Source organism: Mesoplodon bidens (genome assembly GCF_964165515.1).
Source record: "Mesoplodon bidens genome assembly, chromosome: 3".
NCBI classification, from domain to species: Eukaryota; Metazoa; Chordata; class Mammalia; order Artiodactyla; family Ziphiidae; genus Mesoplodon; species Mesoplodon bidens.
The window spans coordinates 166,088,498-166,115,819 of NC_138178.1; the positions used below are offsets into that span (position 1 = coordinate 166,088,498).

General features: G+C 34.9%; 1 protein-coding gene across 2 annotated transcripts in view; it reads right to left on the reverse strand.

Annotated features, from left to right (window-relative positions):
• The window catches only part of PPP4R3A (protein phosphatase 4 regulatory subunit 3A), a 38,032-nt gene that overhangs the window by 1,287 nt on the left and 9,423 nt on the right, over window positions 1–27,322 (reverse strand). Inside the window, exons 2-14 of one of the 2 annotated variants that reach the window (XM_081228389.1) lie at window positions 24,482–24,537; window positions 21,316–21,414; window positions 16,757–17,374; window positions 13,494–13,571; window positions 13,296–13,412; window positions 12,733–12,849; window positions 10,534–10,665; window positions 10,330–10,432; window positions 8,867–9,025; window positions 3,547–3,716; window positions 2,528–2,670; window positions 1,660–1,850; window positions 995–1,221 (exon numbers count right to left, since the gene is read on the reverse strand). In XM_081228389.1, coding sequence (XP_081084515.1) covers window positions 995–1,221; window positions 1,660–1,850; window positions 2,528–2,670; window positions 3,547–3,716; window positions 8,867–9,025; window positions 10,330–10,432; window positions 10,534–10,665; window positions 12,733–12,849; window positions 13,296–13,412; window positions 13,494–13,571; window positions 16,757–17,374; window positions 21,316–21,414; window positions 24,482–24,537 — 2,210 coding nt within the window. Of the gene's footprint in view, window positions 1–994; window positions 1,222–1,659; window positions 1,851–2,527; window positions 2,671–3,546; window positions 3,717–8,866; window positions 9,026–10,329; window positions 10,433–10,533; window positions 10,666–12,693; window positions 12,850–13,295; window positions 13,413–13,493; window positions 13,572–16,756; window positions 17,375–21,315; window positions 21,415–24,481; window positions 24,538–27,322 lie in introns of both variants that reach the window. The other variant, XM_081228388.1, reaches the window with a different exon arrangement.

Genomic DNA, 27,322 nt, shown 5'->3' on the forward strand with positions numbered 1-27,322 from the left:
TTTTCAAATACATCTGTCTCTTAAGTCTGGGTAAAGGATATACTACCCCCCACCCCAATATACTAACTGGTTATTTCTGGGAGGTGAGATTGTATGCAGCTGAAATTCATTACCTATTTCCCAAGTTTTCCATGGTAAAATTTGAAGCAGTTATGATCCTTGCAAAACACCCAGTAGATAAACACTAATTACCGAATCTAAAATTCAAAACTTAAGTTTTAAGACTTTATGCATTAAAAATATGTTCTTTAACAGAGTCTAAACAGCATCACAATTAAAAGCACAGAAAATAAACAGACACTAGAAGCGAGGGCAGACGGACTACCAGAGGCTGTTAGGAAAGTGCCTCTGCCCCGTCCCTTCCTCGTTATTCCATCCAGGCTGCCTTTCAGCTGTGTGCCTTCACCAGAAACCACTGTAGCTCACTTTAGTCCTGGTGTAGATCAATGAATCCCAAGTGCCAGTCTGTTAACTGCTAGTCCAGGGAAACAGAAGGCAGCCAAAAGAACTGTTTTTTTCTGAGATTATGTCTTTCCTACATTTTTGGTGGTAAAATTGTGATCCTTCCTGAAGGAAATGTTAGTGATAGTAGACAGTTAATTCTTTTTTATAAACCTTGCTTGACAAAATTAAGTTAGGAGTGTCCAGATATTTAGATTATCTTCTTCCTACGAAGTCTTTATCTGGGTATTAGTTGGGAAAGCTGATAAAAGTAAATAATAATTTAACTTTAAAATTTCTGTAAATGTTTTGACACATACAAATGTGAACTTAAGGTTCTAAAATGCAAACAACCAGAATAAGAATATATTCAGACTTCTGAATTGGTCATAAAAACTTTCAGAAATTTCTCAAATGCTGGTGGGAGAATTATTCTCTAGTTCACAAATGTTAAAATCAGTTCCAAAAGACAGTAACCAAAGGGACTACTAGTCACAACAATTTTATTGTTGGGAAAGCTTAAATTTGGTAGGTCTGGGCGTCAAAAACATACCTTGGTAGTAATAGCTGCCGTCTGAGATGTATTCTTAGGGATGGATCCAGGAGAGCCTGGAGATCCTGGGGATCCAGGTGAGCCTGGAGAACCAGGCAGATTTGTTGCAGGTGACTGGCTGGAGAGGGTAGTCTTTGTTCCACTAGAGAGGGAAAGCTTGAAACTTGGGCTCTGCCGACCAGAAAGATTCGTTTTCAAAAGCACCTCCTTTTCCTCACTTTCTTTTACTAAAAATGAGAATACTGTCAATAATTGTCACTCATACTCATCTTTTTAAAAACCTCCAAGTGAGGTGGCACTAAAAAACACAATTAACTAGCTTACTCCTTTGCCAGAGAGCGACACTGAAATTCAGTTTATGAACAAAGCTTAGCAAAATACTAAGCATCCATCCTTATCCACAGGACTTTACTACTGAGAAGGAAGGAGACCTTCAGTATTACAGTCAGTGTTCCTACCCTTCCTGAAATACCTCACTCAAGACAAATTAGGAAAATTTAGTCTATATCTTCACAACAGAGCTATTAAATTCACACTCTATAAAGCAAAAGTCTTTTAATATCTGTTGTGACACAAAGTAGATACTAATCACTCTGTCAAGAAAAAAAGGATAAACCTAGAGTGAGAAAGCCTTCAATTTTTCCTTGCCCATCTTTTCAACATACATTTCTTCCTCTCCATGAATTTGCTTATTGGATCCATAATGTCATCATCATTCTTAGTTTTGTCAGATGGAGACACGACAGCTTCTCCATCTTCCATGTCATCTTCATCTGTGTTGAACCACATCTCCTCTTCATCTTCTAGTGTTCTGGCATCTCTTCGATATCTATGATTCCTCAAAATGGAACGCATACTATGAGTAAAGAGAAGGAAGTAGAATTAATAGACTCATATAAAGACTTTCGTCTTCAAATATTATCCCAAATTACAGTCTTAATAGATAAATGGAATAATACACATTTATACACACAGAGGTGGAAAAAAAAAACCAGATTTTACCTAGCATATAACAAAAAACTACACTCCACCATATCTAGTGTTAAGTAGTGGAATCAAAATTCCCATTATCAAAATTGTACTGTTACTGATCAGTTTTTAAACTTGCTAACACTACGAATTAACGAAGTCTTAATTTACGGATTTAAAAATATACCACAAGTATGTGAACTCAGGTATTTAGAAAAAAATGTACACGATTGCATTAAAATAGTTTGTAACCTTAAAGCAAAGCAAATACAATAATATTCTGATTTTACTTTGGACACAAAAGTAGCCTTATTGCCGTATCAGTGTTTTGCTTTTTTTCTTTTGCATTATCTAACTTGATATATGCCTGAGAAAAGTCTACAAATCATACTGATACCCACCTAACACCGTCAGGCAAACATTTACATTGACCATTAGAGAAAACTACAACCCCATCTGCTTATTTCCCCCTCTGCTGCCAAGCTAAATAATAAACAAGCAAAAAAAGATCTACCATCATAAACTTGTCACTGAATGAATAGGTTCAAATATGTGGTAATCTACCTGTCAAGTTTGGGATTATCTTGCCTTTCTCTTTGTTGTTCAAATCTCAGTTTCAATCCTTTAAATGTTTGTACATAATCTACATCTTCCAGTGCTTTCCAGTAATTTTCAATTACATGAGCAGTTAATGATTTTATATCTTCCTATAAAAAAGAATTATAATAAAAAATGATAGGAAAAATTAGCAAACTACGAGGCTTAATTGTAGTGAACTCACAAACGCACCAAAAATGGTTTAATTTCATAAAATTATTATCCAATCTTAGGGACAAACAAATGCAAATGGGCCTAACAAATACTGGCTACTTCAATAGCCCCTGACTTTTGGTGTACCTCAGAATTATCCATGGCTCTTTCCAAAGTAAATGCTCAGGTCCTACCCTGGATGATTCTCATTCAGTAAGTCTGGGGTGGTGCCTAGGCATATATATTCAAAATCACACTACAGGAAAGTGCTAGAGGTGGATGGCAGTGATGACTGCACAACAATGTGAATACACTTAACGCCAGTGAACTGGACACTTTGAAAAATGGTTAAAAGGGCAAATTTTGTTATGTTTATTTTACCGAAATTTTAAAAAAGCATGCCACAGATAATTCTGAGACACACCAATTTCTGAGAACTACCCGCCGACCATATCATTAAAGAATGAAGTTTGCTCTTTGGAGACATATGGAGGAATGTCAAGAAAAATTCAAAAAACCTCAAAGTTAAAAACAAACAAAAAACACATCCGAATACTTATGTCAACTATAATTTGACTTTCTTAAAATGACTACCGTGACAGTGTTAAATCAGTTTTCAAACTATCCTGAGATAGTTTGAAACTAGCTGCTGAGAGAGATTATTTTGTTTTTTGTTAGTTCAAATTGAATCTCTCATAACCTTTTGGTAACACTGGTTTTCTTTCAAAAATTCTCTCCAAATATAATAATCTCAAATAAGCCAAAATACCAACAATGCATATTTGATTTTCTCAAACAAAACCAAAATTCTAACTAAAAAGTATAGAACCTACCACTCTAATAAATTCAAACATTTCTATTATGGCAGAGTTCATCAGATTGTAGCGGGATCCGTTGTTGAGAAATGCTTTGACTACTGGTTCAAACAAAAAACTTTTCATTATATAGCGGTTGTAAAACTCATCTTTTAATCCAATAATCTTTCTCTTAAAACGAAGAGCACCTGAAACACAGAGGCATTGTTGTTCAAATTACATACCATATCTTCATATTTTAGAATTACAAAAAAACCTGTTAAATAAACATAGTTCTTCATGCAGCAATAAGTTACTGCTTCCAGAAGTATGAACCTGAAGATAAGGATTACAAAAAGGTTATCAGAAAAATGTATTCTGAAAGCAGTGTATGTCATCATAGAACACAAGTCTTAGAGAGCCCTAAGAATTCTGGAAATGAGTTACTGATTACCAAAATGTACTTTACATCTGAAATTAGAGCTAAGATAGGGCTAATAAATGAATTAACCTATCATACTACTTAAGATGAGAAAACTCCAAATATATCCTTTTGTATATACCTTCAAAACAACAGAAAAAACATTGTTTTATTAGGGCAATCCACTCTATAATTTGATCTTCCTTACTTTTGGACACTCTTATTATTTTGTATCAGGGTTAATGGTGTTTACACTGACTTGTTTTGGGATGTGTTTGTAGAAATGCCATAAACCCACAGAAATCTGCATGACCCAAAATTTGCCTTCCAGAGTTTAGGAATCAATTTAGAGGATGTTTTTAAAATGTGGTCCTCTATGCTTACTGCAGCGAGTATGCTTTTTATTTTTTTCCCCTAGTTTTCCTTTTTACAATTAATTAGGCTTTAACTTACAGATTAAAAGGTATATTTACATCTTGAGGTATGGGGAGTTACTTCAGTCACCATTCGTCAAGATGCAAATATACTCAGACAGCTAGACTTCAAGAAAGCCCTCCTTACCTAAATGGGATTATCAGTAAGTTAATGCCCCAGTTACTGTAAACAGTTCAAAAAAGCATACTCACTTCATGCAGTCACATCGTCTTCGGTTGGCAAGATTAAATATTGTGTTTGTATTTTGGTTTCTTTGGAGATCATGGAAGTGGCTCGTTAAATTGCCAATTTGTTATTAATCAAGTCCTTCATGAGCAGGTAGCCAGGCAACCATGCTGACACGGTTTCTGGGTAGGAAGGCAGAGGAGTAAAGCAGCTCAATTTTTCTTTAGTTGGCAGAAAAGAGGTCCACAAGTGAATGCCCAATTAGGTACAGTTGATTATAAACTGCCTTAACAATCCAACTTATTTAACAGTGTCTCTTACTAAAGAGACACTCTGGGCAGGGAGTTCAAAATAGTTTATAGAAGAGTAATTGCATTTAATTTTTTAAACTACTGAGTATTTTCAAATACATAAGCATGGTGAAATAAGACATTTTAAACAATAAGCATCATCTTTCTCTGTGATACGTCAAAGCCTAATAAGGGTTTATTTCCCCATAACAATGATTTGAGAGCTTGTTTTTTTTTTTATTAATGTTACTTGACAAAGGAACTTAGGCAGTTCCACTTGTTAGAATAAAAATCAATACTTCAGAGCTCATGCTAATAGGCCAAATTTTAAGCTTTTAGTAATTAAGGCAAGTGCTGTTATTTTAATAATTGTTACTCCAACTTTGCAGGTTTTGTGAAGACTTGTGTCCTACCATAACACACACTAATTGAACCCTGTAGTCTGCATGCAGTTCCCAGGTAAGTGAAAAGAAAACTCCCTTCCTAGAACTCACTAAGACCAGAGTATGCAGCTGGCACCACTGCCATCTCAAGAGCAGTTTTGTTCAGAAACTGCTAAGGTAGATAGAAGGTAATTCTAATGGGCTTTTTTGGGTTTTGCTCCTCATTTGCCCTCATTTATTTATATCAAGAATCGTGTCACTTCCACCCAACCCTCTCCCCAAAAAGAAACTTGCATGAAAAATATCCAACCACTATTCTTGCTGTTGAATAAAGTTACTTTCAAAAATTTACCAGTGAGTTCTAATGAAGTCAAGTTGCTTGAAGGAGATTAGAGAAAGCTTTTGCGATAGGTCAAGTTAGCACAAATGTAGGATTTTCAATGAAAAGTGCACTCTGCTTCCACTCACATCTCTAACCTTTATTAACATGCCAGGAATCTCTTACGCTTAGTTTCAATCATCTCTAAAACAAATAATCAATCTTTACCTTACACAACATGACATTTTTTGTAAGTCTGAAACTTTTTGCTGCATATGTAACTGATGATAGCTGAAAAAAAGCATCTACCACAAAATTTTTCTTTACTTCATTCTTCTTATACATTTCCATTTTAAAAAACAGCCAGACAACATACAGGTATGAACTAAAAAGCTACAATTTAAGATCCAAGAATCTGGTAAAGGCCAAGACTGATAAAACTGTGTGTGTGTCTCTGTGTATATACACATACATTATCTAACCTATAAAGACTAAATAGGATTGCTGTTCTCACTCACAGACTTGATTACGTTGTCTTTAAATATGATACAAGTATAATAATTAAGAACCAGCAGATACAAAAAATTCAAAGCCCCCAAACTGTGTACATTTAACCAATCTTTTGTCTTTACAAGTGGACATCTAAATTTACTTATAAAATCTCCCTTAAAAAAAAAAAACTATACTTAATATGTTAATGTAATCTTTCCTAAGATTGAATAGATACTAAATCTCCGCAAATTTATGCTTAGTTCTTTTAGAAATCCTTGATAAAAACTCCTACTGTATAGCCAGTCCTAAAGAGTGCATTCCTAATGACTGGCATCTTTTTTTAGAAGCTACTCATTCTCAATCCTGTGAAGAGAGCCACACTGAGAATCATTTGAGAAAGAGTAAGGTTTAATTAATGATAACCTAACTTAGTTTGGAAAATATTAAAATAATAAAACATAACTAAGATTTTTGCTAGCATGCTTAATTTCCTACAATATAAACTCATTAATTTGTCATGATTCTCTTCATAGTTCTCATTGAACTGTGAGAAATTTTCTTTGCAATCCTGTAAGCAAAATGAGATGAAGGACTAAAGAAAAGGCCTTTCCCGTTTCTGCCACTCTCCCACTAGACTCATGTGTTCTACGTAGCCCAAACCTCTAACACACCACACTTTCACATCTGTTCATCTTAATTGTGTATTCAACCAAGAATTTCACACTCTCCCATGATCAAGACACAACTTACTTTACTTCTTTTTGCAAGATTTTCCTGATCTGCCTCATTCAGGGAGAATAAATCATTTCCACTATACATCCAAACACACCTCGATATAGTGCTTTTGATGTTGTTTTGGTATTTACAGACTATCTCCTCCTAATGAACTCCCACTTGACAACTGACTTCAGGTCTTAATCATCTTTTTCCTAATACTAGGTATGCATCATACTTCACCAAATGTAAGGTGCCACTGATCGCAAAAAACCTTCCTTTCTACTACTAAGAAAACAAAACAAAGGAAAAAAGCTACCAATCATAATGACATGCCATTAATTTTAAGACTCACCTTGATTTGAGATGATAAATGCATATCTTAGAATCAATAAAACATGGTAGTAGGTGCTAAATTTATTGAAATAGAACTGATTAATTTTTTAATTTATTCAGTTTCCCCATTCTGTCCCATCTGCTCAAACTCCCTTTCCCACACTCAAACAAAACCTTCTATGTTGACATGAAAGAACAAATCAAAGAAGTGTTCATTATTAACTTCCTCTCAACTTGCTTTGGGACTATCACTTTTGCTATGATAGGTTTATAAGGAAAATGAATATGAGTTTAAGAGCCCTTTTATATGCACTATTCCTTTTGGCTGAAAAACATCTGACCACATGTATTCTCAGTTCATACTGCAGTGTGTACACCAGACTGAAAAACTAATTCAACTGTAACAACTGTCACCCTAATAGGTTTCCTTCTAAGAAAAATTCATTAAACTTTCTATTTTGAATACCATTTTAAAGATAAAATGTTGACAGAATAAATCAATGTCAGAAATATCCTTATAAACAATGTTTTCATAATTTAAGGATATTTTAAAAGTCAATTAAGCAAAACATTTTTTTTGGCTGCACTGCACAGCTTGTGGGATCTCAGTTCCCCGACCAGGTAATGAACCCAGGCCCTCGGCAGTGGAAGTGCAGAGTCCTAACCACTGACTGAGGACGGCCAGGGAATTCCCAAGCTAAATGATTTAAAATGAAGTAAAAAAAAGACAGCAAAAATGGATGTATATGTTCAGGCTTCTAATTACTGGATGATTATGATGCCTTTATACAACAACAAAACCAAACCTACCCATAAAAATCAAAAGGCCAAAAAGAGTTAGTTACCAACAGACATCTCTTATTGAGCCTCTAGGGTACTCTAAAACTGGTGTGCCAACTTACCAAAGAAGGCTGACTGCTACATGATCAAGAATATTCTGGGTTAACCTATTTCTAATTCAGAAACATGTTTTACTTCTGTAAAGTAGGGTCTTAAGAATACAGTGAAAGTCAACTTTTGAAAAACATGTATAACTAAGAACAGCCTTGTTAAAAGACTATCTGTTGTTCTAAGAGAGGTGACAAACCTTTCCCATAAAGTTCTACAGAATACATATTCTAGGCTTTGTGGGCCACATATGGTCTCTGTAGCCTTTTTTTTGAACAATGCTTTAAAAACACAGAAACCTTTTTCACTTTGCAGGTTATGCAAAAACAGACCATGGACTGACTGGATTTGGCCACAGCTGTGGTTTGTCACCCCTTCTCTAAAATATCTGAGGTAACAAAATGTAATATGTCAAATATGTCTCAGTAAAGCTGGGGGAAAAGTATTTGAGGAATTAATGAACGGACCATCTGCAGGCATTTGTGCAGGCATTCTGTAACTTAGAAAAAATGTATTTTGGAAACTCAGTTCTATTAGCTATATTTTCCAAATTACGAAATGTATTCTTCATGACTCAGTGTGAGACTCTGGTCTCACAAGAATGTCCAATTTGTGATTGTCATGCTATATATATAAAGTCAAAAATAAATACGGCAAATAAAATGATTTAAGGTGCCATTTTAATAATACTTTAATACATTTTGTAGGTACACTCTAACGCCTTTACTGTATATTGAGAAAGAAGAGTCAGGAAAATCACCTGCTCAAAATATGGCAAAAGTACATTATCAGTGTAGTTTAGTATTAGAACCTTGGTCTCCTGAAATCAGTGATCTTTTCTTCTCAGGCAGTAAGACCGAAAGATAACAATACTAATATACAGACAATAAGTAATTCTACCAGAAGCAACACTTACATAATGCCAAGAAAGCATGCTTCGAGGCCATAAGAACTAACACTCTCCGGAGAATGTCCTTATTAATGATGTAGTTCTTTATGTGGTAGGTATGGTGCTCCACACAAAATGTTAACAATTCCAATACAAGTGCCAACAACTGGGCAGTCTGAAAATCATCTAAACGAAACAAAACAAAACACAATTATATTTAATGGCTTATATTCTTTTCCTCCCCAAATGTAAGAATCCGAATTCCAATCAAGTAAAATCCCTTCTATTAACCCAAATATGTTAAAGGAAAAGGGAACTAACATTTAATGCCTACCATGTGCTAAGAACTGTGCTTTCCATTTTTTCACATTTAATTTAAATAACTCTGTGAAGAATTAGTGTCACAAGACCCAGGTGTGAAATGTTATTAGTAAGGCAAACTGGGATACAAATCTATTAGATCTGTTTTATTCCAAAGGGCAAGAATGCTCTACCATGTCTTATGTCCCTCAATGGATATACAGATATCACAGGAGGTCCTCCTACCACACATCATCTGGCTTCGACGGAACTACTCTCTCTGCTCCTTTGATTCATGTGCTTTGTGCCTCCTTTTACGACACATAATGAGTCCACGCTGAATTATAATTACTGGCTTATCTTCCTCACCAGGCAGTAAGCCTCCAAAACTATTTTACTCACTGTTTTTATTTCCCCCATTTAACCCCTAAAGGTTATATATATATAGCACAGTGCCTTCCACACAATGGGTTCTCAATAAATGTATGATGAATTGAATGAACATGTGGGTTTGGAAAGAAGCCTCAAGCTTTACCTACTATGAATAAAGAAGACAGGAAAAATTAGTATCACATTTCCAAGACTTGATTCTAGAGTCATTAAAAAAGGTAAATTTAACACTTTTTTTCTAAGTGGTGTCATACGTTAAATATACTATATTGATAATTCATATGACAAAATAACTTACTTATTATTCTCAAAGCTTCAATAAGGAATTTCCCAATGAAGACCCTAAAACTATTTTCTAAATCAAAGACACACACACACAAAGCTAAAGGAATAAAATGCAGAAATAAATAACCCTACCTTGGAATAATCTTCAATGCAAAGAAAAACTGCTTAATACTAAGCACAAGCTCTGCTCTGTATCTACACACCTGGAGTACAAATAACTTAAAATGAATTTTCTAATAGCTTTTTCCTTCTATTTGTTTCATACATGTAAATGCAAACTAAATACAAATATTGCTTTAACAAAAAAAATTGTTTTAAAATTCTGAAAGCAAAAAATTATCTCTAGTATCTTCTTTCACAGTTCTAGTACCTCTGACTATAGCACTTTTAAAAGAAATTTTACCTTGAAATTACCTCTCTTGAAAATATATTAGTAGACCTCTAGGTTAACACCAACTTTTTGAGTTTCAGAATTCAAGAACAAAGAACTTAACTACCAACCTGTATTATCTTACCTTTGCTAGGTTTGTCTTCTGTTGTATTTGCCAGTAAGGGAGCAGTAAGGACATGCATACAGTGCTTGTAGAAGAAACCCAGAAATTCAGTCTTTTCTGTTTTCTAAGGAATCGAAAACACTTCCATGAACTTTAACTGCATTGGTTCCTACCAGCAATAAAAATTATACCAGTATGAAAAAGAGAAAAATGCCCATGGCTTACATTGGCAGTAGCTAACATGTTTTCTGGGTCAACTAATGTTCGAAGGAGGCCCATAAGCTGGACTGCTCCTCCAAGTTCAGGGTCTGTATCACAAATCATATGTTCTATAATGAGGTTGATGAGCAAAATATCCTGGTGAGAAAAATACACAGAGTAAGGATCACTTATTATAGGAGGGAATGGAAAAAGCATATACTATGAGACATGCCACAGCATTATACCTAGCTATGGCTATCTTGTTAACTGCGAACAAAATGAAATGCTTGACTGACTTCTTTAATGGATACAGAGCAGTTTTCCAAAAGTATGGTATAGGCACGTTACACAAATAGTACCGAAGAGAATTTATCTTTAATCAAGGGGATTAAAATAAAAACACAGTTTCACTTTGGTGCTAACAGATCTCTTGCGCTCTGGATAACAAAAGCTCCTTCTGAAGAAAGCTAACGGGCCTTAACAGTAAGAATGTTTAGCTAGAATTTATAACAACTTGTTCTTTCACTGCATTTTCATAGATTCCATTTATGGCAGATGATAACTGCACCTATTTTCCACTTATGGAAATGATACAAAGTTTCCATGTAAAATAAATTTAAGAAAAAATTAGTTGGTACCTGAATGTCTGAAATTGGGGGAAACAAGATTACGTTAAAGAGCACACAGGAGAACGAATACAGATATTCCAAATGACATACAAAATTGACTTAGTTTTCCTGATGCTCTACTATGACTGCTTTTCCTGGCTGAAGAGGAAAAATTGAGAGGCATTCAGTGAGAAAAACCCCTGCTCTTGCCTATATATGCAATGGTAGGATAGACAGAGAAAATGCAGACACACATGGAAATAACAATCAAGACTGGGAATCAAGAAGACTACTGCGTATGAATGAAGTACATCAATGTATGTTCAACTGGTGGGTTACAGCGCCAACAAGAATAGCCTTTATTTTTAATATATATATATATTTTGGTTTTCAAGATAGGACTGTTTTATAAAAGCAAAATGTAACATAATATTCAACAGTTCAAACTGGCACTTCCTGCACCTACCCTGACATTACAATTTTGTAAACAAGTGTTAAATATAGAAGTTACTAGGCATTCCACTTCATTTTGACATCACAACACATTACGATCTCTTTAAAAAGTCTATTTCCTCATTTTGTAAAAATATGATAGGCTGGAGTTCTACATATATTTTTTTCTAAGAGGTTGTCTTTTTACCCTCTCTGTTTGAGGGCAGAATACCTTAGTTTATTCTTAAGTAAAAACTTACTTCCAAGATTTTATGGGGGAAAGAGAAAATAAAAAAATCAGGGTGATTGGTTTAATTATCTGAAAAGAAAACAGAGCACAAACATTTACGGCTTCCACATATGCCATGTAACACAGACTCTGGGAGAACCTTTCACATCACCAGGATACATTCTCTCACCAACTCTGAAATCGATGGGAAGTGAGTGAGTGTGAGAGTGTGTGTGTGTGTGTGTGTGTGTACACAACACAACAGCTTGTTCCCTATGGTTAGGCAGTAAAGAAAGCACCCTAAACACTTTCCAAAGGAATGTGCTTCATCATTCTTGATGATTTTGAGACTCTATCCCTAGCAAAGCCAATGTTTTCCTAGGGAACTTATTCATAATTCCACATACAGAAGAACAATTTATTGATTAAATGATTTAAACAACACTACATAGCACATTAACTTCTGAATTAAGAAACTTAATCTCATTTTTTTTTTTTTTTTTTGCAGTACGTGGGCTTCTCACTGTCGTGGCCTCTCCCGTTGTGGAGCACAGGCTCCGGACACGCAGGCTCAGCAGCCATGGCTCACGGGCCCAGCCGCTCCGCGGCATGTGGGATCCTCCCGGACCGGGGCACGAACCTGTGTCCCCTGCATCGGCAGGTGGACTCTCAACCACTGCGCCACCAGGGAAGCCCGATCTCAAAAATTTTTAAAGAAATTTAAGTTGAGCATTAACAACTGCTGTAAGACAATTTATAAACTGAGACAGGAGCCAGTTAGGGGAAGAATAAGCCATGATATTATGGCTACACTTTTCTCAAACATCAACTATTTAAATCTTTAAGAAATGAATAATAAATACAGTTATAGCTTCCCATGTATAAATACTTACTGTTAGTGCAAGTAATATTTACCTTGTTGGTTATTTTTTGCTCTGTTAACTTCTTACTTACATCATCATTCTGTTGTGCCTCCTGCATGACAAACTCTCGTACCATGGATGGATTATATTCAACCAAGTATGAGAATATATCAGTAGCAGCACTTCGCACCTGTGTATCATCCATGCCCTGCAGATAAAAAGCACTTATTTCTCCTATAATAATAAAAATATGGAACTTGGAGCTATATAAATCCAAAACCTAACAAATTATAAGAAAACATTTGAATAAAAAAAGAGAGGTCAAGGAAACTCTGCTTATGTAAAATTCTTGTTCTATGAATAAAGTTATACTTTCTTTTATTCCTGTTTTTTTTCTACTTTAACATTTCAACTAATAGGCTGAAAAGTTAACAAATTATTGATATTAAAAATATGGAAGATTCCTGTATGTGTCCTTTCAGTACTCTCTGTAAGGACTCTCTTAATACTAGAATTTTATAGCTTTTTAACTTTATGTAATACACAACTGATATTAAATATTGGCTATAATCAAACAGTTGCATGCTACATAAGAAATATACTATTTTGTGGATTAAAAATATGATGGTAATTAAGTCGGAGAAACAGACTTACAAGGATGACTTCTAAAGCTGGTAATATACCCATGTTTGACAAAGTCTTGAAAAAAGCATCTCTGTTTTGAGGTTGTAGCGTTTGGGAGAACGCACAAAATTCTTTTAAAAAGTTAACCTGAAATTAGGAAAAAGTATAAGTGAATACAAAAGGTGTGTTGTTTTAGCTTCATGCCCTCCATAATATCAAATTTCTTACCAATTCCTGTCTTTTTTCCTCATCTGTTGCTTCATCTGTTAGCTGTGCAAACAAATCTGTCAGAAATTTTTCATCTTCCTGTGAAATCAAAGGATAAATTAATTATGCTAATAGTAAGAGTATAATATATTTTCAAGATGCTAATACAGAAGATATAAATTGCAATAACTGGAAAAGGGGAAGATGGTATTAGCAATGCTGTTTTTTAAAAGAGAAGGAAAAAACTATTAAAGGATAGATTGGGGATTTATACAAAGATTATCCTTTATATTTCGGCAAGGCTCTATTTCCTAAGTCTAGTTAAGGGCCACATTATAAACATTTTAGGCTTTGCGGACTCCACCACAGCTACTCAATTCTGCTGTTATAGTAGGAAGCAGCCATAGGCAATGTCAATGAACAAGTATGGCTCTGTTCAGATAAAACTTTATTTACAAAAACAAACATGGTCTGTAGATCCGTGATTTTCATAGGGTTTCATAATCTTAACTTTAGAAGTTAAGGCTCTACAACCACTCAAATAAAGATAAAACTTCCTTCATGTTTTAAAAACAGAAATGATTCAATTATGTAAAAAGCTAAATTCAGAGCTTTTAAAGAAACATTATTTGAAGCTATCCACCTACAGACATACAAAATCATTTAATACATTATTAAATTATTCTATATTAAATTAAAATGTATTAAATTATTTTGGAAATGATTCAAAAGATCTCTCATAGGATACTCATCTGGGCATGTAAAAGTTAGAGTATAGAACTTGGAAATAACCTCATATGTTATCTTATCTTACCTCCTTATTTTATCATTGAGACAGATTAAGAAATTTACCCAATGCCCAATCACAGTTAGCAGGTAGGTGGGAGAGCCTTCCTGACTGCCTGTTCAATTTTTTGTCACTATTTTTAGTTAAGATTTTGTTGTATTTTAATTCCATACAACCTGAGCTAGTAGAAATAAATTCAACACTACATGCCCTACAGTCATGCCTAAGTCTAAATGTATGTATGTATGTGTGTGTGTATATATACACATGTATATGTATGCGTACGTACGTATGTATGTGTGCATCTCCCACTAGTTTATAAACCCCTTATTCACTGCTGCAGGTGCTCAAGAAACATTTTCTGTGACACTAAATTAGTTTGGCTATTCCCACCTTTACTTTTTCTGCAGTGTACAAATAGGCCACACCTCAAATGGCATCCAATATCAAGATCCATCTCAGACATAATATATCCCACCAAATGGAAATCAAATGATTAAAAAAGATTCTCTGAACTGCTGCGAAGTACAGAGAATTAAGAAGGTTCATCAGTATTACAGAGAATCAGTCAACAGTAAGGGTTATGACTGTGTACAAGGTGGGTAAGAACCTGCTTTAATTACTCCTTGTCAGAAAATGTGTAAAACTCACCTTCCTTCATAGCAGCACTTTCAATATAAATGCTCAGCATCAAGAGAAACAGAAAGACCTACAGCACTGGCAGCCTGCATTTTACAGAGCATATTGTAGGGAAACAAAGACTTAACAACTTGAAATTATTCATACTTAATGAGTAAAACTGGCATTTTACAGGTCTGAAGACCAAGAAAACAAAGAAGTGACAAATCCCTATATAACAAAATAAGAACCATGTGGAGCTAAAGAAAAGGACCAGTAGTGCTTAGGACTATCCAAGGAGACCAGGAATCAGAACTAGACCAGAACAGAGGATCTATTAGGTAGCTAGCAAAAACTAGTTCCTTAGCAAACAACAAATGAAAATTGGTACCAGAACACCCTTCTTCTTCCATTATCAATCACAATACACTATGTCAAGGAATGCTGTTGTACTTACCAGACTGTATTGCCTATGTTATCTGTCTGTCTTAAATGAATGGAAAACGTGTCAAATTAATCAATGCGAACTGGACTTATCACTAGCTTCAGGAAAGCAGTTTTGGTAAAATTGACTTTTCTATCTAAATTCATATATATATATATATATATATATATATATATATATATATGAAGGTGATAAAACCAGGGTCACTGAAAATACAGCAATTTTCTAAAAAGGAATAGACAAAAATTAAATTTACTGTTTTACTCATAACATGTGCTACCAAGCAGCTCTTACTGAATTTATTTGCCTCTTTTTTTAAAATTCAAATCCAGGTTTCAAGTAATTATTTTATTTGTAGATCTGAGGTAAGGTCTTACAATAGCTTTCAAATCATATCACATAGCTGTTATTGTTACAACATCTTGGGCATAAAGAAACAAAACACACAGGAAGTGTGCAACTCACAAATCTTTGCACTATGCAAACTTATATTTCAACTGGACTAGACTAATTCATGCACCATGGGATAAATTACTGAGATTCTCTGACTTTGGGGGTTACAAATGCAGATTACCGGCCAGCTCAGACATTCGGATTGTGTGTTATGTGCAGAATCCAGGATGCATCCTAGGCAGTTCTGATGCAAGCACCCTAACACACCACACCCGAGAGACTGGGCATACTATAAAAAGAAAATTTGGAGTTTAATAGGCAATTATTAATAGATACTTTAAAATAATACTCAAGAGTCTTGTATCATATTCAATGCTTTATAGGCATGCATCTGATTTAATCTTCAGATGACCTTATCGGGTAAGTACTAATATCACCAACCTTAAGATCAGGAAGCTGAAGCTTTAAGAGATTAAGGAAGTTGCCCAAGCCACATAGCTATTAAGTGACAGGCAGAGCTGAAACTCATACTCAAGCCTAACCTCCCCACACTCTCATCCATTACAAAAGCATGCCTTTTGGTAGGGAGACATGCAGCTATAACTTGCCAACATCTGCTGTACCTCTAATAAATAATTACCTGGGAGTTCTATAAATGCTATAGAATTTGTATTCTATATTTAATGACATATTTCTTGGCTTCTCTTTTATTTTTCTTTCCTCTTCCAATCTATTCTGTTCTATGCATAACTGATAGATTAACATCCCTAAAATTCCACATTCAAGCGTTTCATTAAGATCCTTTTCCTATAATTTCTTCAAGCTAGATTTTTTTTTTTAAATTACATTTATCATCCCTAATCCAACACAACCTTCTGGTCCCACAGTATCATATATTATAATCTCTTGTAATATCACCAAAATACCTACCTTTAGACAAAAATTAAAAATTCAATTTGTGTGCCTAAAAGGAACAGAAAATTATTTCTGAAGGCAATCAGTATCTTTTTAAGTAGGAAAAAAATGAATGATCTAACTCACCTGTAACATACCAACAATTTCTACCTTATTGAAAAAGATAAAAGAGTGAAGTGTTGATAACATATTTTCTTCAAAGACTGAAGGGGTGGGTAGAACCATGTCTTGTATATACTGAACTCTGTATGTCTGATGAATTTTTTGTTTCAGCTCAGGATCTGATATGGGAATCACTTCTTTAAACTTGGCTGTTTTTGTTAGAAATTCCCTATGTTTTCGTGGTTGTGATAAAGCAGGATCATATTCTAAGCATCCAATGACGTCCATTATACATTCCTCAGAGAACATAACTTCAAAAAGAGCAGTTCGATTCAAGAGGAAGATGCCTTTGATAATTTCATACAAGTGGTGCAGTCCTTCGATATTTTCCAAATCCTCACACACATGAAAAAGCTCTAAGAGCTTTTTAATGTAACCCTCATTTTCCAGTGCTAGTGCAAGTTTTTCACGACGCAGGGGGGAAGGTAAAGATGATGCCACAAGTTCTGCAATTTCCTCAAGGCGACTTAATTCACAAGATGGCAACTCTAAACCTGGCGATGACATATCATCAAAACGCTCCTCTTCAGACTCATCTACAAGGTCCTGAGTGATGTCCACTGATGGGTCCTTTCCTTGAACCTAGTAAACAAGATTTATGATAGCTGACAAAGTATAATCAAAGCAAACCTAAATGATATTCTTAGATACAAGAGATGTTATAAGAAAACTATAATGATAATTTTCAAGTTTAAGACTAGACAAACTTTAAGTCTTCAAACTTGACACCGGTGCTTTGTGACCACCTAGAGGGGTGGGATAGGTAGGGTGGGAGCGAGATGCAAGAGGGAGGGAATATGGGGATATATGTATAGCTGATTCACTTTGTGATACAGCAGAAACTAACACACCATTGTAAAGCAATTTATATTCCAATAAAGATGTTTAAAAAAAAAAGCTCGAAACAATTGCCTACTTTTCTAAACACATTTCTACAAATAACATACACTTTCGATTTTAAGGAAGGAAGTTCAAAGTTCAGAAATGGAATAAGCTTTCTTGTAAGTAAAAGGTTTACCAGCAACGGAAACATTCTAAAGATCCACTAAACTAATTGTGACTGTGACTTACAGTGCCCTGCAGATGCATAATATATAGAGGCCTGATGATAAAACATCCACTCACATTTTATATCCATGGCCCTCTTTTCCAACAGACCAGGGCAAATCTCAGAAACACTCCTAGCACTGTGCTCTGGTAGAGCCACCAAACTCTTCAAAGTTTAAGTAAAATTCAAACAAATGCTGTGACCATAGAAAATATATATAATTGTAAGCAATAAGAAAAAGATTTAGTATCAGTTAATTTAGAAACCAAGGGCCAAGAGCATTTACCAAGTGGCTTAGGACCAAAGTAGGTCACTGATTTGGTATGAAAATGCTGGTTGGTAGCCCAAAATGATGATTAAGAAAAACTGAGTGGGAAACAAGTGCACCCACACAAAAATAAAACCACATAAAAAGTAACCACAACCTATGTGTAGTAGAGCTATCCCCTAGGAATACCTGCTTAAAGTAACCAAACCATGGAAGTTCTCCTTTCTACACACCCAAACCTATACCTCTCATAATCCCCTAGAAGCTCTAAAGTTTGTCATAAACCCCAACTTTATGTCAGTGTAGGGGCTCTAATTATAAAAAGATAAGTTATAAGTCTTCACAATTAAATACATTTTAAGGTAAAAGAAAATTTTTACAAATGGTCAAAGACGTATTTTGGAATGAAATGAGTTTTGCTATCTTGGCCCTGTAATTTGAGACACTGCCACTAAACCAGCCCAAAAGGCCAAGCTGGATGGCAAAGGGATGGAGAAATTAGGCCTTATATGAAACGACCAACAAACTTAAATTGCTTAGCATGGTTAAGAGATGTTGATGGATACTAGAAGGGAAGAAGTCCTGGACTAAGTCTAGAAAAATGCTGCAAGGCAATACCGTCTTGACCTTAACCCAGTGGGCAGCACCACTAAAAGGAGGCTAGGTACATTCACAGCTTTTACCTGGCATAGTCTCAAGTTGGCCCTGGATTTTTTAAAATTACGTAAGATCTCATCACAGCTTTAGACTCCTAGTATTCAAGGTATGGCTCTACCTATAGAAAAATGGTAGGGGTTTGTTTACAAAACCAATGATAAGGGATGAGAGCCCTTATTATAATGAAAAATGCCACCTTCTGGAGTTAATTTGCAAATACGAAGGCTGAACAGGTAATCGAAAAGACCTGTGTTTAGGAATTTGATCTGCTCAGGGAAACATGGTGAAACTGTAATAATCTGACAAATATGTTTCAGTCTTACTTTCAGAAGAGAAGCAATAGAAGAATGAAAATTTAAAAAGGAAAGGCGACTAAGCTAGAAGAGAGAGCTTTCCTTATGAGAAAGGATAAATCTCAGAAGTCAATCTGGACAGATATGAAGAAAATGAGAATGTGAAGATCATAAAGATATAAAAAGGAAAAAGAGATGCACCCAGACATAACTGCTATCAAGGAGAGTACTAAAAATGTGGAGATTTTTTAGTTGTTTCTAGATCAAAAAATGATGAGTTCAAGAAACAGAGAAACATATAAGATCTCAGAGAACAAAACATAGTAAATTCCCTAAGATAAGCCAGGATCCAGAAATTAATTGAGAAGTACAGTCAGGATCATAAGAGTCATTGAGAAATGACATCTAGAACATAAACTATGTAAAAGTTGGGAGGGGAAGATCAGAAAGGAACAACAAAGTAGGCAGTGATTCCCAGGAAAGTTATTGTAGAGAAAAGTATACAAGTACTATTACCTGTGCCCCAAGAGAAAATGACGGAAAAATTTATGGTGTTACAGACTAAGGAGAAGTATAATAAAGCTCCGACAATTTTAAAGGAGAGCCAGGCATGACAGTAACAGACTGAGTCCAGGTCTGAGTTAAATATTGACCTAATAAAAGATTGTGTCCAGGGTGGGACTGTTCATCTTAGAAAGGTGAAAGAGAACAAGATTTGTCTTAATAACGGGTGCTTTCAGCACCACCCTGAGCTCATTAATCTCTTCTCTTTCTATGGAAGAACTCCACATGACAAAAATCTAGAGGAACATGCTGTAAAAACAACTGTATGAGACAGAAAGCAAAGAAAACATGAAGAAAGCATAAATACAAATGTTAGTTTTTCAAATGTTAAAAGAAGGAAAGGGACAGCTTAACAGGCAGGTTAATTTATGAAAAACACAGATGAGGAGAATTATATAGCAGAAATAAATTCTGCAAGTTAAGGAGAAACTGTGCCTCAGGAGCACTGTGGCTTCTCTTAAGGCAGTGGCTCTTAAACTTCAGGGTGCATCAGAATCACCTGAAGCAGGCGTTGACAAAGGAGCCAAACCTGGCCCACCACTTGTTTTTGTAAATAAAATTTTACTGGAAGAGAACGATGTCCATTTATTTGTTATCTATGGCTACTTTCACAGTACAACAGCAGAACAGAATAGCTGTTAAACTGTATGGTCCACAAACCCTAAAATATTTACCATCTTGCCCTTGACAGAGAAAATCTGACCTAGAGGGCTTGTTAAAATAGAATTACTGGTACCTACTCATAGTTTCTGACTCAGTAGATCTGGGATGGGGGTCTCAGAATTTGCATTTCTATCAGATCCCAAGTCATGCTCATCCTGATGGTCTGAGGACCATACCTTGAGAAACAATGAATTAAAGAATCTCCTGAAAGTTATTTATTCTCCAGATAAAATAAACATGAAGATAGAGAAAGTGTCCTTAGGATATAATGGTCTAAATAAGTCCATAACAAGAACCAGTGGCTTTAGCCATCAGAGCGCATAAAAAGTGACCATACTCAAAAGACTGTGGAGATTTTATCACTAGACTGAGGTACTAGAACCACTAGGGAATTCCAGAATCAATTGAGAACATGCATGATGACGTTGAAGAGATAGTCAAGTGGCATAAGAAGTTACTGAACAAGGGGTAACACGATCAGACTTGCATTTTTAAAAAGATCACTCCAGCTGTGGTACAGATTTGGGATGAAAGCAATAAACCAGGCAAGCAATGATGGTGGCTTAGTAAACTAATAGCAATGAAAATGAAGATAAGTGAATGCATTTAAGACTTACAATTGAGGGACTGAATGGATATAGAAGGTGAAGGACGGATAAACACGTTTCTGGCTTCAGCAACTGGGTGGCATTTACTGAGATGAGAGAGATAGCTAGGAGAATGAACAAATCTCAGTGAGATTCCGTTCAGTCTTAGACTATTAAATTTGAGATGCTAGTTAGCACTCATGGAGGAGCTCTCAAAGGCAGCTGGATATACAACTCTGGAGTTCAGAAAAGGCCTGGGCTGGGTAGATTAATGTCAATAAACTGTACTTTCCTATAAATCAAGCTTTTCACAGACAGCAGTGAATTTAGAAGATGTATATGAAATGTGTCTCTATTTAAAATTGGGGGCATTACCATAAAGCACAGCAAAAAGCAAAATGCTTAAAAGGAAAACATGTTGATTTTCTGATTTTTAAAATTACCTGACATATTTTCTCCCAAATTTCATCACATCCAGCTTTTTCTTGAAAGCTAAGGGCCAAGTCATAATTTTCTGCTTCAGACCACACAATCAAAGTGTCCTTGAGAGAAAAGAAGTCTGAATGATTAACATATATTATCACAAACTACTTCAAATATAAGGCAAATGAACAAAGCAACAGGGAATTGAGAACAGTACTCATTTTTACTTTTTGTAGCATTGATGTCAGTAATTTCCAATGCCTTTTTGCACTTCACTTTATCCAACCTATGAAATGAAAACAACGTTCTCCTTAAGGAGAAGCTGAACCAATATATGAAAAGCACTACAAATTGAGCACATAATCTAAATATATCAAAAGATACAAACTAAACATTATGTCAATCCTTTGCTTGCACATTAAGTTACATTTTATGCTCTAGTCAAAACGCTCAAAGAGGAAGTCCTGAGTATTCAATAACAAGGGCGTGTTAGGAGGATGAGATTAATAAAATAAACATAGCTCCTCCTCCTCTCTAACTTTCAGTATCGGGTGTTCTTTACCTGGGGCACTTGAGGCCCATGATGCCCTTGAAATTATTGGCTAAATTTGTAATATGTGAGCATTTACCTGGACAGAGGTTTTTTAACTTTTACCAAAGTTCAAGAAGCAAGACGTTCCTACCACCTACCACCCTTTTATTCATTTCATACCAATTTTTGGTTTTTTAATGATAGTAAGTTTAATAAACAGTTCAACAGTTTTTACTAAGACGTAATCTCAGCAAGACACTACAATTATAATACCGAGACCACTTTATATTTCCTGTGGTACAAAGAGTCTGTACTCTACAATATGCATGGTATAATATTTATAGGGTCTAAGGTATCTTTTTGAAATTACTGACTATAAATAAACACATACACTGTTCCATAGCAATTAACCATTTCAAAAAAGAGCCTTCTTCTAGAGGGATCTATGAATCATATTAAGAATTTCTGAATGGCACTAGGGAGAGTTACATTTGAAAACGAAGCCTAATGTTAACAGCTACCATGTAGCCTTTTTCAAACTAGTCCAAAGAGACGAATTAGGAGTAGAAATTAGATGTGAACACAATATAAAGAAAAATAATTTAATCTAATAAGTAACTGAAAGGAGCCAAGCCAAGGCTGGCTGAGCATCTACTGAAATGATAAAAGTTCCTGCACTGAGGAGGAAACATGACTATATTTTAAGGTATCTTAAAAGATCTATGTCATTTCTAATACTTTTCAGTACCTCATAAGGACACCGCTTATTGTACACAAATGGATCCCATGTTTAAAAATTTGTCTGCTAAATTGCATATTTACTCTGTTCAGTCAATTATTTAACTGTCTATCATGAGACCAATAGTCTCTTACTGAACTAAAGTGATGCCAGCCAGAAGTAAATAAACAATCCTCTGATTAGGCTGTGCAGCATTACTAAGAGGATACATCTGCAAGTCTTACTCAGAATTTTAAAAAAGAGCTCAAAGACCCCTTTTTATTATCTTCAAGAACTTCAAGAGATCAGAGATCCCAAGCAAGCAATCTGTTCCAGAGACTGGGTAGCTGTTCCAGCTCAAAATAATTTACATTAACACTGTAAGATCAACATGTCAGAAATTAGTCAGTTGGCCTCAGTTTCATCTTTAAATAAATGGGATCATACTGTTTTGAAAACCAGTAATAAGGTAAGATCTATTGGAAGAAGTCTAAAACCACTATCACATTAGTAATAAGATAAGTTTAAGACAATTGTAAGCAACTACTCTGTTACAATGTATATTCAGAATCATTTGGAGGCTTAAATCAGGGCACAGCTAGAAATACGTTCTTAATTATCCATTTGACAAATTCATAAGTTTGAAAATTTTTAGGAATTACTCTTCTGTTTTCCTTGAAGAGCCTAATTTTCACCAAATCATCCTGCTTGCTTATCATCCAACAGCCTACAGGTTAAGACATATAGATTTGTTCATTCATCCTCAAAACAGACTTGATCTTTTCTTTTTCTTAGGATGTGCTTTTACTCTTCAGCTGACTGAAAACTCAAAACGTGAATTTATGTATAGAATATCAAAACCAAGTAATACTCTAGTCTCCAGCCATTGCAATCTAACCTGAGAGTTTTCTTAAGAACACCAAATGCAACAAAGTGTATTTAACAGACCACTGAACCATCAAGAAAATATTTCGTATTGTACCAATACCTGTTGGACAAATAAATCACCATTAAATAAATTTAGGAGTAAATATCCGATTTCCTATGTACTATCTGTGTGACCTCAAGCAAGCCACAATCTTTAGGCATCATCTTATGTGCAAAATAAAACTAACTTCCCTCTAGTAGTATTTTAATGGTCAATGATGAAGCAAAGCACTGTATAATTTATTTATAAAGTTATATATTTATAAAGTAATATAAATATAAATGTGTTGGTAGTATATTTTACTTTAAGTTATTTTGTATATGCACCTTCAGGGCAATGAGGGAACTGATACTGATTTCATTGGCTTTGTAAAGCACTCAGTGTTATCTACACGGGTATATTCTGATTAAATACCAATTTTGATGACAGTGCTTGTAGGTATTAAGTGAGAGATTTACTTTCAGATATCTCTTGCATCAGAAGGGTACAAGAGTACAATTTGTACTCAAACTGAAAGTTCTTAAAAAACTGTTACATCATTATAAGGTCCCAGTCAGGCTATATAAGAAATCAGATTCGTACTTATACTGAGTTGCTGTATAGAGATATGAATGTTCCTCCTGCACTAGCATTTACAACAGTGAAGGAAGGAGTTTCTACTATTTAGTTGTGTTAGTAGCTGATTATTCCATCAGTGGTCACTTTTTAAATTCTCTTTAGGTAGAAACAAGAAAACTGTGTCGTTTTAGGTTTTAAATTTGAGAATAGGTTCAGTTAGCCAAATATCTAGAACTTAGCTTAACTTGAAGCAAGTTTTTCTTTTTTTAATTTAAAATGATTGCTTTATACATACAGAGATTGGGAGAACTGGATTTTAGAATTAGACTGGCAAAGCATCTTATAATCTACTCCAAAATTTTCATTGTAAGGAATCAGATGGCAAATTTTCATTTAATCACCAAATCAAGAGGATAATATGCAAGATAAAGGACATCTTCAAAATTTTACCTGTTGTTTCTGGTATGCAGTATTAGGATTTATTTTGGACTCTAAAAGTAGAGAACCTAGGAAAGAGGAAAAAAAAAACACATTCCATTATGTAACTGTAAAGCAGCAAAATTGTATTCCCTTACATACACACACATTTCCTTTTCTGAAGGATTGATGCACATACAAGTTCAGTTGAGGAAATATTATTTTAAAACATACAAATTTAAATGTAATAGCCTGTAACCTAAGAAATGCTTGCTTTATACATGTTTACTTTTAACAAAACAGACGCGATCATCAAGAGTGAGCACTAGATGGTAAGAGAAATCTTAACAACTCCTGGGCAGCAGAAGGTAGTGAAACAGCACAGTGTGAAGCCAGATGATCTGGGATTAAATCTCTTATATACAGTATTTTTTAGAGAAATAACTTAAAACATGCAAATAAGCATTATAAATAAAATCTGGTCTCTCTCAAGAATGAAAATAAGAATTCATTGGTAGAAGTCTGAAAACATCAAGGATATGATCCATTGCCCAAGTACATCCCCAAATTATGATTCACCTTCAGAGTCTTATATTTCTGCTTAATACAGGAATCACACTTCTCCATCTTCAAATTATCAATTTACTTCTAATAAGCGAATTTGCACATTTCTGTTTTTCCCCGGCAGTATCATAAGACTCAAGGTATTAGAAAATAACTACTACTTTGTGACAAAGAGCAAAATTTAAAAAAAAAAAAGTATTTTATTTAAGTATAGTTGATTTACAATGTTGTGTTAATTTTTACTGTACAACCAAGTGATTCGGTTATACATATATATACACACACACATTTTTCGTATTCTTTTCCATTATGGTTTAATCACAGGATACTGAATATAGTTCCCTGTACTATACAGCAGGACCTTGTTGTTTATCCATTCTGTAATAGTTTGCACCTGCTAACCCCAAACTCCCAATCCATTCCCTCATTCCCTCCCCTAGCCCGTCTCCCCCTTGGCAACCACAAGTCTGTTCTCTACATCTGTTAGTCTGTTTGTTTCACAGATAAGTTCATTTGTGTCATATTTTAGATTCCACATATAAGTGATATCATATGGTATTTGTCTTTCTGTCGGACTTACTTCACTTAGTATGATAATCTCTAGTCAATCCATGTTGCTGCAAATGGCATTGTTTCACTCTTTTTTAGTATTTTTTTAGTAGTATTCAGTAGTATTCTTTTTTAGTAGTATTCCATTGTATACAGGTACCACATCTTCTTTATCCATTCACCTGTCGATGGACAGGTTGTTTCCATGTCCTGGCTACTGTAAACAGTGCTGCTATGCACACTGGGGTGCATGTATCCTTTCAAGTTAGTTTTCTCTAGCTATATGCCCAGGAGTGGGATTGCAGGATCATATGGCAATTCTGTTTTTAGTTTTTTGAGGAAACTCCATACTGTCTTCCATAGCGCCTGCACCAATTTACATTCCCACCACCAGTGCAGGAGGGTTCCCTTTTCTCCACACCCTCTCCAGCATTTGTTATTTGTAGACTTTTTAATCATGGCCATTCTGACTGCTGCGAGGTGGTACCTCATTGTAGTTTTTATTTGCATTTCTCTAATAATTAGCAATGTTGAGCATCTTTTCATGTGCCTGTTGGCCATCTGTATGTCTCCACAAAGAGCAAATTTTAAGACTAAATGTATACCTCTCCCCTCCTCAACCAATTCCAGTTTAAAGTCAAGTTCTGACCCAAAATACTTGAGAAAAAGCATTTTCTCTGCAGCTGTCTCTCATCCAAAGCTTTCAACTCTTCTCATATTACATTTAACAGTTGCTTTTTCCATTCCAAATAGTGGCTAGACACTTGAGAAAAGGGCACTCTTAACATTTCCAAATTTGACTAGTTTTGCCTTTATGTTAAAATTTGTTTACTAAGTTTATGATACTGCCCCGTGTTAGTAATTTACTGACCATTCACTACCATGTGCTGGTAATGATGCTCAGTGATACTGAATATATATAGTAAAATACCAGCATTTGCCAAGTTGCAGTGACTTAATTTGCAAACACCTTGTGCACAAGAAAGCTTCCCACTTTACTTGAATCTTTCCAGTGTACAGCACAGGTGAAATGCTTAACCCAAAATCTATCTCTTACCCTTTCTGTACTTAAGGTAACTAAACAGTCTCCCTATTTTCTCCACCTGTACTCCCAACACCCCATTTCTTTAGGCTCTTTTCTTTTTACTATTTTGGCTCACTGAGGTTCAGACAAATATTCTCACATTCTGGAGCAAGCCTGATTACTCTTCTTCCCATTTTTCCAACTTTTGCCACAATAATCAAAATAAATTTTCCAGTGCCCCTTAATTTTCTTTATGCACAATCATCGAATTTTTATTTTGGTAATTACTAAGAGCTGTCTAGTGATATATTTATAAGAAGAAAAAGCAGCAAGCAAACAAACTCAATGTCTAGAGTCCCTTAAAAGTATTAAAATTTCCAACTATCTCTGTAAATATTCTTTCACTGTTTGTTGCTTAATTACTAGAAAAAAAATTGCACCCTATTATTTCCCAATGAAATCACAAAGTATGTCAAGTACATTATGGATCAAACTTTTAAAAGATGAGTCATGGCATATAATCATATTCAAAACACGGGTTTCTATGAGAAAATACATTCCAAAAACCCTACTTTGAAATGTATCATGTCCTCAAAAACAATCCATCCGCAGAAAGCTACATAAATAATAGAGTGAAACAAATGGATTACTTTATTATAACATATTTCAGAAGATGCAAGAGATCTAATGTCATAGAACCAAACTGAGTAAGTAATGCCACCTTAAAAGTCAAACTG